At 34.6% G+C, this 15,476-nt stretch overlaps 1 protein-coding gene and 1 long non-coding RNA gene across 5 annotated transcripts; one reads left to right on the top strand and one right to left on the bottom strand.

The window, feature by feature from the left end:
* Positions 1-244: 244 nt before the first annotated feature.
* On the top strand, positions 245-6,468 carry LOC116924775 (sodium/glucose cotransporter 1). Of its 4 annotated transcripts, none has more exons than XM_045174706.1 (17): positions 245-366; positions 436-545; positions 643-680; positions 1,562-1,633; positions 1,716-1,820; positions 1,899-1,950; positions 2,022-2,134; positions 2,209-2,407; positions 2,498-2,718; positions 2,793-3,036; positions 3,096-3,246; positions 4,323-4,491; positions 5,115-5,205; positions 5,277-5,419; positions 5,485-5,668; positions 5,774-5,933; positions 6,004-6,468. In XM_045174706.1, the coding sequence occupies exons 2-17, from the start codon at positions 479-481 to the stop codon at positions 6,068-6,070; spliced, it is 2,076 nt and encodes a 691-aa protein (XP_045030641.1). In that variant the 5' UTR covers positions 245-366; positions 436-478; the 3' UTR covers positions 6,071-6,468. The 4 variants fall into 4 exon arrangements, with proteins under 4 accessions (XP_045030641.1, XP_045030640.1, XP_045030643.1 ...); XM_045174707.1 differs by having other exon boundaries at positions 280-357; XM_045174705.1 differs by lacking the exon at positions 4,323-4,491 and adding an exon at positions 3,676-3,844 and having other exon boundaries at positions 260-545.
* Positions 6,260-6,991, bottom strand: LOC116924776. Its single transcript, XR_004395167.2, has 3 exons — positions 6,670-6,991; positions 6,535-6,601; positions 6,260-6,447 (listed from the first exon to the last, which is right to left on the bottom strand). It is a non-coding gene; the product is annotated as an uncharacterized LOC116924776 (long non-coding RNA).
* Between the last annotated feature and the right edge of the window lie 8,485 nt (positions 6,992-15,476).

The raw sequence follows: 15,476 nt of genomic DNA, 5'->3' as shown, positions 1-15,476 counted from the left end.
AACATAAAATGTTGAGAAGAAAAAGAGGAAATGAAGTAACAGAGCGTCATTTTGCGTTTGTGCGATGTTCACAATGCTCGAAGCATAGTCGGGACAAGGTCGGTCCTATTTAAACACCAAACCGACCTTCACGATGGTTCGAATTCGATTTGCGTGCCTGTAGCCCCTGCAGCAACAGGTATGTCCATACTCGACGCTCCACCCACTTTTTTTTTTACTTCAGCAATGGACTAACGTGGGTTTCCAACGAATTGAGAAACACAAAAAGTCGGATACCACAGTATTAATACAACACGTCTGGTTCACGTGTGTCCAGTTGGCCCATCTCTTCGTCTAATACTCACTTGTCGATTCGCGGTCTCAAACGTCTATATTTTTTTATGTCATTCATCTTTGCCCCCATATAATAATTATAGGTACAAATTGGTTTCGCAGACGAGGTCACTGATTTTGAAAGTGCAATTGACATTTCGGAATAATGGACAAAGAGGATTCACCTCTATCTGTTTCGTCTTCGCTGGAATGGCCAGATTATGTTGTCATAGGTAACTATTCTCTTTTTTTTAAATAACGCAATTGTTTTATTTTGTTCGACGACAAATTCCAGACTAATTATTAACTTGTTTATTTCATTTTTTTTAGCTATCTACTTCGTGGGGATTCTCGCCGTAGGACTGTGGGTAATATTTTACTTAAAAAATTTTTAGCACTGAAATTTTGACTTTTTTTATGCAACTGCAAAAACATTTCACTTGAGACATTGATTAAAAAGAAAGATTTGAAAAGGGCACTTGTCTAGGCTGAGACGAGCTCTGTCCCTTTTAGGAAAGCGGTGGGTTTTTACGTGGTTTTTCCCCATGTCGTGAAAGTTGGTTCATCAAATATTTACAGCTCAAATAGTTGTAATACGTTTGGGTCGAATTTCAGTCATTGTTTCAAATCGCACTGTTTGAGAGCGTTGTACGAATATCAACATCGACAATGCAGGACCAAGAACATAAGCAATGGCTGATTGTTTCCCTTTGCCATGTTTTTCTTTTGGATTTATGTATCTCCTGTCAGCACTGGCATTGTGTGTTAATCGAGATATATCTAGAGTCTCATCAATTTCAGTTTGGTTTAGTAACACATTATCTTTTGCCACTAAGCTCACGGCATCATCTATTTGTTGTTTTAAATAAGAAAAGTCCCTTTACCGTTTACCGTCATGTCAGCAGAAACTTCAAAAGTCACATTACGAAAGGGAGATTAATGGTATACAGTTCACGTATGTGCTGTTTGTTCTCTCGTTATCAAAAGCAGACGATGACATTCGTGCGCGAGCGTCGTCATTAGCGAGTTTCGTAATGTTGATTTCTCGCATCCGTTTAATCCAGGGAAAGTGGTACTTTCCCTGATATCAATGTTTACAACACACGGCAGGTAAACAGTAGACCACACTCGAGAGCAACTTGGGAAATATGATGTTTATAATAAATCAGTTATCTTATATCCCGTGAGTTATACAATGGATTAACCTATTCGTTAATATTTATGATTGTATAATTTTTGTGTACGATAGTCTGGCCGTTCTAATAAGCAAGACAGCATTAGCGGCTATTTTCTGGCATCGAGAAATATGCACTGGATTCCGGTAATTAGGTTTTCACTCAATTTTTGTTCTTGGTTTCATAATGGATGTGATAATTTCTTAATTGAAACGTAAAATTCACTAGGTAGGAGCTTCATTATTTGCAAGCAATATCGGATCAGGGCATTTTGTTGGACTTTCTGGATCGGGTGCGGCTTCCGGAATTGGCAATGCGGCATTCGAATTAAACGTAATTCCAAAAAGCTAACCTCACTTATTGATCAAGTACGACGATTAATGTGACGTATTGGGTTTTCCGTGTCAACAGGCCATGTTTATTCTGATTCTTTTGGGTTACGTCTTTGTTCCTGTCTACATGGGTAAGTGCCAGCTGGCGAAATGATCTCACGCTATCTGAATAATTTACTTTAACTGGAGTTTTGCCAAACAGCCAGCGGTGTTTACACTATGCCGGAATACCTGCGACTAAGATTTGGCGGACAGCGGATTCGTGTCTACCTTTCCGTTCTAGCCCTTCTCCTATACGTTTTTACCAAAATTTCGGTACCATTTATTTGGTTACTTCAAATGATACAAGTTAAAATGATTTCAAAAATATTATTATTTTTTTTTTTTAGGCAGATTTGTTTTCCGGAGCCATTTTTATTCAACAAGCAATGGGTTTGGAAGGAGACGCAGGGATTTACGTCTCTATCTTGATTCTTCTAGCCATTGCAGCACTCTTTACCATCACCGGAGGATTGACGGCTGTTATTTGGACAGATTTCGTGCAAACCATCATTATGTTGATTGGATCTTTCATTTTGATGGGCATGGGTAACATAAATCTTTGCCATATTACGTTTTATCGAACCTCGACCGATTGTGAAAATCATTACGAATTTGTTTTCTGTTTGTTATCAACAGCTTTCGTCGAAGTCGGTGGTTACAACGAGTTGATTCGCAAATTTTTCATGTCGTACCCGAATGAAACCTACACTGCTTATGATCTGAACAACAGATCGTGCGCAAATATTCCGCCCGATGCGATGCACCTTTTCAAAAGCATCAAGTCACCGGAATTACCATGGACTGGCGTCATCTTTGGTGTTACCATTTCGTCCATCTGGTATTGGTGCTCCGATCAGGTAATGCGTGTATTCCTTTTCGTGTCCTGTTATTTTTAAACTGAAGATTGCGTATGCCTTTTATGGTTTACTAGGTTATCGTTCAACGAACTTTGGCGGCGAAAAGCATGAATCACGCGAAGGGAGGCTGTATCATGGCCAGTTTTCTGAAAATCCTTCCGCTATTTATCATCATTTTCCCCGGAATGGCTTCGCGAGTGCTCTACACGAATAGGGTTGCCTGCGCTGATCCACAGGTGTGCGAAAAAATCTGTGGAAGCCAGGCTGGATGCACAAATATCGCTTACGCTGAGCTCGTGATCAATTTGTTGCCTCCAGGTATGTAATTTGATTGATGTCTACCGATAGCCTACTACACCTTTTGCTCAATGCTACAGGATTGACCGGTTTGATGTTGTCCGTCATGCTGGCCGCTTTAATGAGCTCTTTGACTTCAATTTTCAACTCATCTTCAACCATTTTCACCATGGACATTTGGACCCGGATTCGAAAAAATCCTTCTGATATCGAGTTGCTCATCGTCGGGAGGTAATTATATAATTCTTAATTATAGACCTCTTAAGTCGTATGCGTCAACTTATTATGGGGGAAATGTGTTATCACCATCTCTCTTAGCTAACTTGATCAATCGTCATACATACGCGAGGGAAAATTCGAAGCGTCACTGACGTATTACAATTGCATAAATTTTTTTCCTTGTTCGTTTGGTGGTAACTGATTTTTAAAAAGTGCTTCGTCAGTGTAGAAAATCACTTGATTTTTAACACAAAAAAGTCCTCGTTTCAACTTATCTTGTTGGTTATGGATTGCTGCGGCGGCCACTTAGCCCTTAATACTATTAAAAACATGGTTATGTAACATGATTAAAAGTTATCTGACGAGGAAAGTTCAGGAAACGACTTGTGACAACCAATTGTTTGTTTAATGCAATTTCAATGTCCTGTCTTGTGATCCTAGAGTGAGTTGCTTGTTGCTGGTGGCAATTGGTGTATTATGGGTGCCAATCATTCAAAATGCTGCTGGTTCGCAATTATTTACTTACATGCAGCAAGTTCAAAACATCTTGTCGCCCCCAGTCAGCGCCGTATTTTTACTGGCCTTCTTTTGGCCCCGAACCACTGAACCAGTAAGGCATTAATATCTTCAAACGAACAAAATTAATAACCGATGGTAGCTGTCGAGCTGATTGCCTATGTGCTAGGGAAAACCCGAGAAAGCTAACTTACCTTTCCTGACCACCTTAGAATACCGATAGCTTTTGACCCAACTTTATTGTGTTACTCAACTGCTCCATTATCTTTTGCTTAATTAATCGCTTTAATATAAAACAAAAAACAAAACGCAAAGGATTTGCTAATGCTTTTTGCATGTTAACCTATAATAATTGCATTAAACAATCATTTTCGTCGCAAACATGTATAGTAAGTACGGTGGTACTAAGATGTATTGGGTATTTGTTGAACTTCTTGTTCGTGATAATTGATTACTTCGATTACGGTATGCCAGTTCAATATAGTCTAAGGAAAATTAAATTGTAAGTGTTTTGTCCCCAGACGGGCGGTAACTGATCATTTCCTTACTTTCTATTGCCATCATTTCTACAGACTCTTTGTGCTGGTCTTAGTGGCCATAAGTATCCTGTGGATTCCGGTGATTCAAGCGTCTCAAGGAGGCCAACTCTTCGTCTACATTCAAAATATTACATCGTATTTAGCGCCACCCGTTTGCGCTGTGTATTTACTGGCGTTTTTCGTCCCACGCACGACTGAACAGGTTTCTTCATAATTAGAATTCACCCCTCTATGTCTATGATAGATCTTAATTAAGCTAACTTAAAGAACTCGCCGCCAATGTGCCAGTTTCGACGTAACGCGTTTGTGTCGCGCATTATTTTAAATGTTTAAAATTGAAGTAAGTGCCGAAATTCGACATTGTCTTAAGTGAAGAAGAGTCTTAAGAGAAGAAGTGATGTCTTATCATATACGTGTAGCAGTTACGACAGGGTAGTGTTAATCCCGAACCATTTATAATTTTGAGTAGCCTAGTAATATGCATATCGGAGATGTAAACGCACGCATAAGATCGATCATTTAACGGTTAACTTAATAGTCTGTTTGCTTTACCTAAAACTTGGTCCTATTTGCATGAAAATCAATCATACTTTGACTTGCGTAATAATTAATTCTTCTTTCGCTTCAGGCATCTGCAAATCTATAATCACTAACCACACTGATATTAATTTCAAACTTTGCCATTTATAATTTTTGTTATTTCTCACAGCCTTATGCTATTAAAGGTGCTCATATACTTATTTCCCATAAAAAACAAATTTGTTAATAAGAAATGTTGTTTTTGTTTTGCTACATCTACTATAGTACTTGAATTTTTGCTTCTAGGGCGCTTTCTGGGGCCTTATGGTAGGACTGATTGTGGGACTGATCCGCTTCGGTTTGGAATTTGGTTACGTTATTCCACCATGTGGCACAGGTACGTGAAACTAAACGGCAATTCGATAAGCTTTCAGTTGAAATCTAATAATGGATGTAAACGCTTATTAGGTCTGCCTGATCCTCGGCCAGAGATCATAAAGAAGATTGTGGGAAACGTTCACTACCTTCATTTTGGTTGCATTCTGTTCGTCATATCGCTGGTGACAACTGTTCTTGTTTCACTCATCACGGAACCAATTGACGAAAAATATGTATGAAATCTAATAGTGCTAATTATTATTTGATGAATGAACCAATGGAAACGTTTTGAACGCAGTTGTACCGTCTGACATTTTGGACCCGTCACAGTTCCCAGGTTCGATCGGCATTGGAAGACAACGAAAATCTTGATACATCACCAAAAGAGACAACACCCATAATGGATGCCGATTCTTCGACTTCAGCAAGCAACGATTCAGTAAACGAACTCAACGAACCCAAGCCAGTAGTCGGCAATTCAGGTATTTTAGCAGTTTATCATACCTGGCGCTTTGTCGTAATAATGATCACTTTTTATCGTCTTTCATTCTAACTATTTTTTTTTTTTCATTCAACACACATCAAAGTAGACTTGCCTGTCTGGAGGAAGGCGATTAATTGCCTGTGTGGCGTTGAGACTCAGAAAGCATCCCAGGATACTGTCACTGTGGCAACAGCTGTTATCGATCCCAAGCAAGAAGCCCTCATGGCCAGTGAGTTTATTAAAGAAGACCCGAAATGGCTTAGGTAATTATTTTATTTTATATCGTTTTCTAATAAATAAATCCTGATGAAATGCATTGGTAAATTTTCGTAGGTTCGTGAATACCAATGCCATATTAGTCATGTCGGTGTCTGCCTTTATGTGGGCGTGGTATGCCTAGACCAACATTACTGAAAGACACCAAAGGCAACCATGTTTTTGTACTTAGTTTGTCTAAACCTGTTGTAGCCACTATAATTCCCCTAGCCTAAAAGGTTTGTGAAAGAGATTGGGCGTGAACATTTTTATAGGTAAATTACGTTTTGTTGTTGGGGTTTTCGTTGTGCCAAAAAAGTATAACTGCAACATAAATGTTTGTGCTTGTTCTATTTTTACATAGCAACAAACACAAACGTGAAAAAACATGACTAGAACGTAGTACTAGAATTATTTGCCAAATCCTGAAGTAGCCTACTTGTTCTTTTTGCCTGTTTCTTTTTTTCTTTCCATTTCATTTTGAGATAAAGACTGAGGTGCAAGCAGCACAAATAGTGAATTCTAATAAATAATCAAACACTTGTTAGCATTATTAATCTTGGGCTAGGGCTAAATGGTTTTAGCTCTTGCAAATGTTTGTACTTTTACCTTGACTTCTATAACGAAGAAAGTCTTTTACAGCGGCGTAGATTTCATTCGAGACGTATTAAAAAACCTTGTTTGAAAAACGTGGATTTTAACCGGTCATTTTCAAAGGAGAGTGCTGCTAATCAAAGGACTTACGATGTTCGTGAAGTTACCGATAGCCAAAAGGTGTTTTAAGAAGAAAAGGTGGGTGACTTTCACGTGAAATGACGACTTGCGTTAAAATGAAAAACGAACTAAAACTTTTTGAATTTTGAAGTTGACCCCATACTTTAAGTTTACTGGGCTGAGCCTCCACCATTGACCCACGGGTCATATGCTCTATCTCCATGCCATGCCTTTATATCTCCATTCATACGCCAATTTAAACTAGCCTTGCTTACTACTATTTACAACTAACGATAGGGATTCTATCAAAACGTACCCAACATTTACCCCTACCCTTATACAACGAACAGTGGACTAATCGACACTTTTTCTGGGATTTTACCCCATAGATGGCGTTGATGGCGCGGCGATTTCGGGGTGTCGGCCCTAATCTCTCATTCATTTTTATCCTCAACGTCTCTCGGTGTTCGCAAGTTCCTGATAGGTTTAAGAAAAAAATAATCACACGGTACTATCAAAATTGAACACTGATTTCACTTAAAGCTTTCTCGTCAAACCCACGGAATGCCAAATTACCCCCTAAATTTTCCGCACCTCAGGGAGCACAATTATTTATTTTTTTTTTGCTGGAAAAAATCATCAACAAATAGCGTTATCTAACGATACCAATGGAAGAAATTTAAATTAACGAATAGTTTTTTATCAATTTCATCGTTTCCAATAGACAAGCAGACGAATTTGTGACATTACAACGAAAGACTAGGGACCCTCAGCACTCCGTTCGGGAAGTTCCCGAAAGGGTTGGGCTGTAGTTGCTCTTGAATAACGCAACCGCTATTTGAAATTTGGCCAAAAATGAAAAAGTGGGAAGGGTATAGCCTTCCTACTTTTGTCAAAATCGGCCAAAAACGACATCTCTTGAAATTCTCCAGAAATCAGAAGGCCTAATCGAAATTGAACGCTGATTTCGATTTCGTCATTGGTTTTCTCTTTAGACTAGCCGTTTTAAAAATTAACGAAAACAGTTCTATTAGCGCACCAACTTAATTTATGGTTTTTAACGTTTAAAACAAAAACTATATGACCAACAAAAAAATAAACCTGATTTCCGTCATTTTCATTCAATATTGAATCTAAATCATGTGTTTTAAGCAAAATCAGAAATTTGGCCAAAAATGAAAAAGTGGGAAGGGTATAGCCTTCCTACTTTTGTCAAAATCGGCCAAAAACGACATCTCTTGAAATTCTCCAAAAATCACATGGCATAATCAAAATTGAACGCAGATTTCGATTAAGTCATTGGTTTTCTCGTTAAAAGAGCCGTTTTGAAAATGAACGAAAACAGATCTGTCAGAGCACCAACTTAATTAATGGTTTTTACCATTTAAATGAAAAACTATAAGACCAATAGAAAAATCAACCTAATTTCAGTGATTTTCATTCAATTATGAATCTAAATCATGTATTTTTAGCAAAATTTGAAATTTGGCAAAAAATGAAAAAGTGGGAAGGGTATAGCCTTCCTACTTTTGTCAAAATCGGCCAAAAACGACATCTCTTGAAATTCTCCAAAAATCACATTGCATAATCAAAATTGAACGCAGATTTCGATTAAGTCTTTGGTTTTCTCGTTAAAAGAGCCGTTTTGAAAATGAACGAAAACAGATCTGTTAGAGCACCAACTTAATTAATGGTTTTTACCATTTAAATGAAAAACTATAAGACCAATAGAAAAATCAACCTAATTTCAGTGATTTTCATTCAATTCTGAATCTAAATCATGTATTTTTAGCAAAATTTGAAATTTGGCAAAAAATGAAAAAGTGGGAAGGGTATAGCCTTCCTACTTTTGTCAAAATCGGCCAAAAATGACATCTCATGAAATTCTCCAAAAATCAAATGGCATAATCAAAATTGAACGCAGATTTCGATTAAGTCTTTGGTTTTCTCGTTAAAAGAGCCGTTTTGAAAATGAACGAAAACAGATCTGTTAGAGCACCAACTTAATTAATGGTTTTTACCATTTAAGTGAAAAACTATAAGACCAATAGAAAAATAAACTCAATTTCAGTGATTTTCATTCAATTATGAATCTAAATCATGTGTTTTAAGCAAAATCAGAAATTTGGCCAAAAATGAAAAAGTGGGAAGGGTATAGCCTTCCTACTTTTGTCAAAATCGGCCAAAAACGACATCTCTTGAAATTCTCCAAAAATCACATGGCATAATCAAAATTGAACGCAGATTTCGATTAAGTCATTGGTTTTCTCGTTAAAAGAGCCGTTTTGAAAATGAACGAAAACAGATCTGTCAGAGCACCAACTTAATTAATGGTTTTTACCATTTAAATGAAAAACTATAAGACCAATAGAAAAATCAACCTAATTTCAGTGATTTTCATTCAATTATGAATCTAAATTATGTATTTTTAGCAAAATTTGAAATTTGGCAAAAAATGAAAAAGTGGGAAGGGTATAGCCTTCCTACTTTTGTCAAAATCGGCCAAAAACGACATCTCTTGAAATTCTCCAAAAATCACATTGCATAATCAAAATTGAACGCAGATTTCGATTAAGTCTTTGGTTTTCTCGTTAAAAGAGCCGTTTTGAAAATGAACGAAAACAGATCTGTTAGAGCACCAACTTAATTAATGGTTTTTACCATTTAAGTGAAAAACTATAAGACCAATAGAAAAATAAACTTAATTTCAGTGATTTTCATTCAATTCTGAATCTAAATCATGTGTTTTAAGCAAAATCAGAAATTTGGCCAAAAATGAAAAAGTGGGAAGGGTATAGCCTTCCTACTTTTGTCAAAATCGGCCAAAAACGACATCTCTTGAAATTCTCCAAAAATCACATTGCATAATCAAAATTGAACGCAGATTTCGATTAAGTCTTTGGTTTTCTCGTTAAAAGAGCCGTTTTGAAAATGAACGAAAACAGATCTGTTAGAGCACCAACTTAATTAATGGTTTTTACCATTTAAGTGAAAAACTATAAGACCAATAGAAAAATAAACTTAATTTCAGTGATTTTCATTCAATATTGAATCTAAATCATGTTTTTTAAGCAAAATCAGAAATTTGGCCAAAAATGAAAAAGTGGGAAGGGTATAGCCTTCCTACTTTTGTCAAAATCGGCCAAAAACGACATCTCTTGAAATTCTCCAAAAATCACATGGCATAATCAAAATTGAACGCAGATTTCGATTAAGTCATTGGTTTTCTCGTTAAAAGAGCCGTTTTGAAAATGAGCGAAAACAGATCTGTTAGAGCACCAACTTAATTAATGGTTTTTACCATTTAAATGAAAAACTATACGACCAATAGAAAAATCAACCTAATTTCAGTGATTTTCATTCAATTCTGAATCTAAATCATGTATTTTTAGCAAAATTTGAAATTTAGCCAAAAATGAAAAAGTGGGAAGGGTATAGCCTTCCTACTTTTGTCAAAATCGGCCAAAAACGACATCTCTTGAAATTCTCCAAAAATCACATGGCATAATCAAAATTGAACGCAGATTTCGATTAAGTCATTGGTTTTCTCGTTAAAAGAGCCGTTTTGAAAATGAACGAAAACAGATCTGTTAGAGCACCAACTTAATTAATGGTTTTTACCATTTAAGTGAAAAACTATAAGACCAATAGAAAAATAAACTCAATTTCAGTGATTTTCATTCAATTCTGAATCTAAATCATGTGTTTTAAGCAAAATCAGAAATTTGGCCAAAAATGAAAAAGTGGGAAGGGTATAGCCTTCCTACTTTTGTCAAAATCGGCCAAAAACGACATCTCTTGAAATTCTCCAAAAATCACATTGCATAATCAAAATTGAACGCAGATTTCGATTAAGTCTTTGGTTTTCTCGTTAAAAGAGCCGTTTTGAAAATGAACGAAAACAGATCTGTTAGAGCACCAACTTAATTAATGGTTTTTACCATTTAAGTGAAAAACTATAAGACCAATAGAAAAATAAACTTAATTTCAGTGATTTTCATTCAATATTGAATCTAAATCATGTTTTTTAAGCAAAATCAGAAATTTGGCCAAAAATGAAAAAGTGGGAAGGGTATAGCCTTCCTACTTTTGTCAAAATCGGCCAAAAACGACATCTCTTGAAATTCTCCAAAAATCACATGGCATAATCAAAATTGAACGCAGATTTCGATTAAGTCATTGGTTTTCTCGTTAAAAGAGCCGTTTTGAAAATGAGCGAAAACTGAGCACCAACTTAATTAATGGTTTTTACCATTTAAATGAAAAACTATACGACCAATAGAAAAATCAACCTGATTTCAGTGATTTTCATTCAATTCTGAATCTAAATCATGTATTTTTAGCAAAATTTGAAATTTAGCCAAAAATGAAAAAGTGGGAAGGGTATAGCCTTCCTACTTTTGTCAAAATCGGCCAAAAACGACATCTCTTGAAATTCTCCAAAAATCACATGGCATAATCAAAATTGAACGCAGATTTCGATTAAGTCATTGGTTTTCTCGTTAAAAGAGCCGTTTTGAAAATGAACGAAAACAGATCTGTTAGAGCACCAACTTAATTAATGGTTTTTACCATATAAATGAAAAACTATAAGACCAATAGAAAAATCAACCTAATTTCAGTGATTTTCATTCAATTCTGAATCTAAATCATGTATTTTTAGCAAAATTTGAAATTTGGCAAAAAATGAAAAAGTGGGAAGGGTATAGCCTTACTACTTTTGTCAAAATCGGCCAAAAACGACATCTCTTGAAATTCTCCAAAAATCACATGGCATAATCAAAATTGAACGCAGATTTCGATTAAGTCATTGGTTTTCTCGTTAAAAGAGCCGTTTTGAAAATGAGCGAAAACAGATCTGTTAGAGCACCAACTTAATTAATGGTTTTTACCATTTAAATGAAAAACTATACGACCAATAGAAAAATCAACCTGATTTCAGTGATTTTCATTCAATTCTGAATCTAAATCATGTATTTTTAGCAAAATTTGAAATTTAGCCAAAAATGAAAAAGTGGGAAGGGTATAGCCTTCCTACTTTTGTCAAAATCGGCCAAAAACGACATCTCTTGAAATTCTCCAAAAATCACATTGCATAATCAAAATTGAACGCAGATTTCGATTAAGTCATTGGTTTCTCGTTAAAAGAGCCGTTTTGAAAATTAACGAAAACAGATCTGTTAGAGCACCAACTTAATTAATGGTTTTTACCATTTAAGTGAAAAACTATAAGACCAATAGAAAAATAAACTTAATTTCAGTGATTTTCATTCAATTCTGAATCTAAATCATGTGTTTTAAGCAAAATCAGAAATTTGGCCAAAAATGAAAAAGTGGGAAGGGTATAGCCTTCCTACTTTTGTCAAAATCGGCCAAAAACGACATCCCTTGAAATTCTCCAAAAATCACATTGCATAATCAAAATTGAACGCAGATTTCGATTAAGTCTTTGGTTTTCTCGTTAAAAGAGCCGTTTTGAAAATGAACGAAAACAGATCTGTTAGAGCACCAACTTAATTAATGGTTTTTACCATTTAAGTGAAAAACTATAAGACCATCAATAGAAAAATAAACTTAATTTCAGTGATTTTCATTCAATATTGAATCTAAATCATGTTTTTTAAGCAAAATCAGAAATTTGGCCAAAAATGAAAAAGTGGGAAGGGTATAGCCTTCCTACTTTTGTCAAAATCGGCCAAAAACGACATCTCTTGAAATTCTCCAAAAATCACATGGCATAATCAAAATTGAACGCAGATTTCGATTAAGTCATTGGTTTTCTCGTTAAAAGAGCCGTTTTGAAAATGAACGAAAACAGATCTGTTAGAGCACCAACTTAATTAATGGTTTTTACCATTTAAATGAAAAACTATAAGACCAATAGAAAAATCAACCTAATTTCAGTGATTTTCATTCAATTCTGAATCTAAATCATGTATTTTTAGCAAAATTTGAAATTTGGCAAAAAATGAAAAAGTGGGAAGGGTATAGCCTTCCTAGTTTTGTCAAAATCGGCCAAAAATGACATCTCATGAAATTCTCCAAAAATCAAATGGCATAATCAAAATTGAACGCAGATTTCGATTAAGTCTTTGGTTTTCTCGTTAAAAGAGCCGTTTTGAAAATGAACGAAAACAGATCTGTTAGAGCACCAACTTAATTAATGGTTTTTACCATTTAAGTGAAAAACTATAAGACCAATAGAAAAATAAACTCAATTTCAGTGATTTTCATTCAATTATGAATCTAAATCATGTGTTTTAAGCAAAATCAGAAATTTGGCCAAAAATGAAAAAGTGGGAAGGGTATAGCCTTCCTACTTTTGTCAAAATCGGCCAAAAACGACATCTCTTGAAATTCTCCAAAAATCACATGGCATAATCAAAATTGAACGCAGATTTCGATTAAGTCATTGGTTTTCTCGTTAAAAGAGCCGTTTTGAAAATGAACGAAAACAGATCTGTCAGAGCACCAACTTAATTAATGGTTTTTACCATTTAAATGAAAAACTATAAGACCAATAGAAAAATCAACCTAATTTCAGTGATTTTCATTCAATTATGAATCTAAATCATGTATTTTTAGCAAAATTTGAAATTTGGCAAAAAATGAAAAAGTGGGAAGGGTATAGCCTTCCTACTTTTGTCAAAATCGGCCAAAAACGACATCTCTTGAAATTCTCCAAAAATCACATTGCATAATCAAAATTGAACGCAGATTTCGATTAAGTCTTTGGTTTTCTCGTTAAAAGAGCCGTTTTGAAAATGAACGAAAACAGATCTGTTAGAGCACCAACTTAATTAATGGTTTTTACCATTTAAATGAAAAACTATAAGACCAATAGAAAAATCAACCTAATTTCAGTGATTTTCATTCAATTCTGAATCTAAATCATGTATTTTTAGCAAAATTTGAAATTTGGCAAAAAATGAAAAAGTGGGAAGGGTATAGCCTTCCTACTTTTGTCAAAATCGGCCAAAAATGACATCTCATGAAATTCTCCAAAAATCAAATGGCATAATCAAAATTGAACGCAGATTTCGATTAAGTCTTTGGTTTTCTCGTTAAAAGAGCCGTTTTGAAAATGAACGAAAACAGATCTGTTAGAGCACCAACTTAATTAATGGTTTTTACCATTTAAGTGAAAAACTATAAGACCAATAGAAAAATAAACTCAATTTCAGTGATTTTCATTCAATTATGAATCTAAATCATGTGTTTTAAGCAAAATCAGAAATTTGGCCAAAAATGAAAAAGTGGGAAGGGTATAGCCTTCCTACTTTTGTCAAAATCGGCCAAAAACGACATCTCTTGAAATTCTCCAAAAATCACATGGCATAATCAAAATTGAACGCAGATTTCGATTAAGTCATTGGTTTTCTCGTTAAAAGAGCCGTTTTGAAAATGAACGAAAACAGATCTGTCAGAGCACCAACTTAATTAATGGTTTTTACCATTTAAATGAAAAACTATAAGACCAATAGAAAAATCAACCTAATTTCAGTGATTTTCATTCAATTATGAATCTAAATTATGTATTTTTAGCAAAATTTGAAATTTGGCAAAAAATGAAAAAGTGGGAAGGGTATAGCCTTCCTACTTTTGTCAAAATCGGCCAAAAACGACATCTCTTGAAATTCTCCAAAAATCACATTGCATAATCAAAATTGAACGCAGATTTCGATTAAGTCTTTGGTTTTCTCGTTAAAAGAGCCGTTTTGAAAATGAACGAAAACAGATCTGTTAGAGCACCAACTTAATTAATGGTTTTTACCATTTAAGTGAAAAACTATAAGACCAATAGAAAAATAAACTTAATTTCAGTGATTTTCATTCAATTCTGAATCTAAATCATGTGTTTTAAGCAAAATCAGAAATTTGGCCAAAAATGAAAAAGTGGGAAGGGTATAGCCTTCCTACTTTTGTCAAAATCGGCCAAAAACGACATCTCTTGAAATTCTCCAAAAATCACATTGCATAATCAAAATTGAACGCAGATTTCGATTAAGTCTTTGGTTTTCTCGTTAAAAGAGCCGTTTTGAAAATGAACGAAAACAGATCTGTTAGAGCACCAACTTAATTAATGGTTTTTACCATTTAAGTGAAAAACTATAAGACCAATAGAAAAATAAACTTAATTTCAGTGATTTTCATTCAATATTGAATCTAAATCATGTTTTTTAAGCAAAATCAGAAATTTGGCCAAAAATGAAAAAGTGGGAAGGGTATAGCCTTCCTACTTTTGTCAAAATCGGCCAAAAACGACATCTCTTGAAATTCTCCAAAAATCACATGGCATAATCAAAATTGAACGCAGATTTCGATTAAGTCATTGGTTTTCTCGTTAAAAGAGCCGTTTTGAAAATGAACGAAAACAGATCTGTTAGAGCACCAACTTAATTAATGGTTTTTACCATTTAAATGAAAAACTATAAGACCAATAGAAAAATCAACCTAATTTCAGTGATTTTCATTCAATTCTGAATCTAAATCATGTATTTTTAGCAAAATTTGAAATTTGGCAAAAAATGAAAAAGTGGGAAGGGTATAGCCTTCCTACTTTTGTCAAAATCGGCCAAAAACGACATCTCTTTAAATTCTCCAAAAATCACATGGCATAATCAAAATTGAACGCAGATTTCGATTAAGTCATTGGTTTTTCGTTAAAAGAGCCGTTTTGAAAATGAACGAAAACAGATCTGTTAGAGCACCAACTTAATTAATGGTTTTTACCATTTAAATGAAAAACTATAAGACCAATAGAAAAATAAACTTAATTTCATTGATTTTCATTCAATATTGAATCTAAATAATGTGTTTTAAGCAAAATCAGAAAT

Source organism: Daphnia magna, linkage group LG6, assembly GCF_020631705.1.
Source record: "Daphnia magna isolate NIES linkage group LG6, ASM2063170v1.1, whole genome shotgun sequence".
Lineage (NCBI taxonomy): Eukaryota > Metazoa > Arthropoda > Branchiopoda > Diplostraca > Daphniidae > Daphnia > Daphnia magna.
This window is presented reverse-complemented; position numbering and strand designations above follow the sequence as displayed.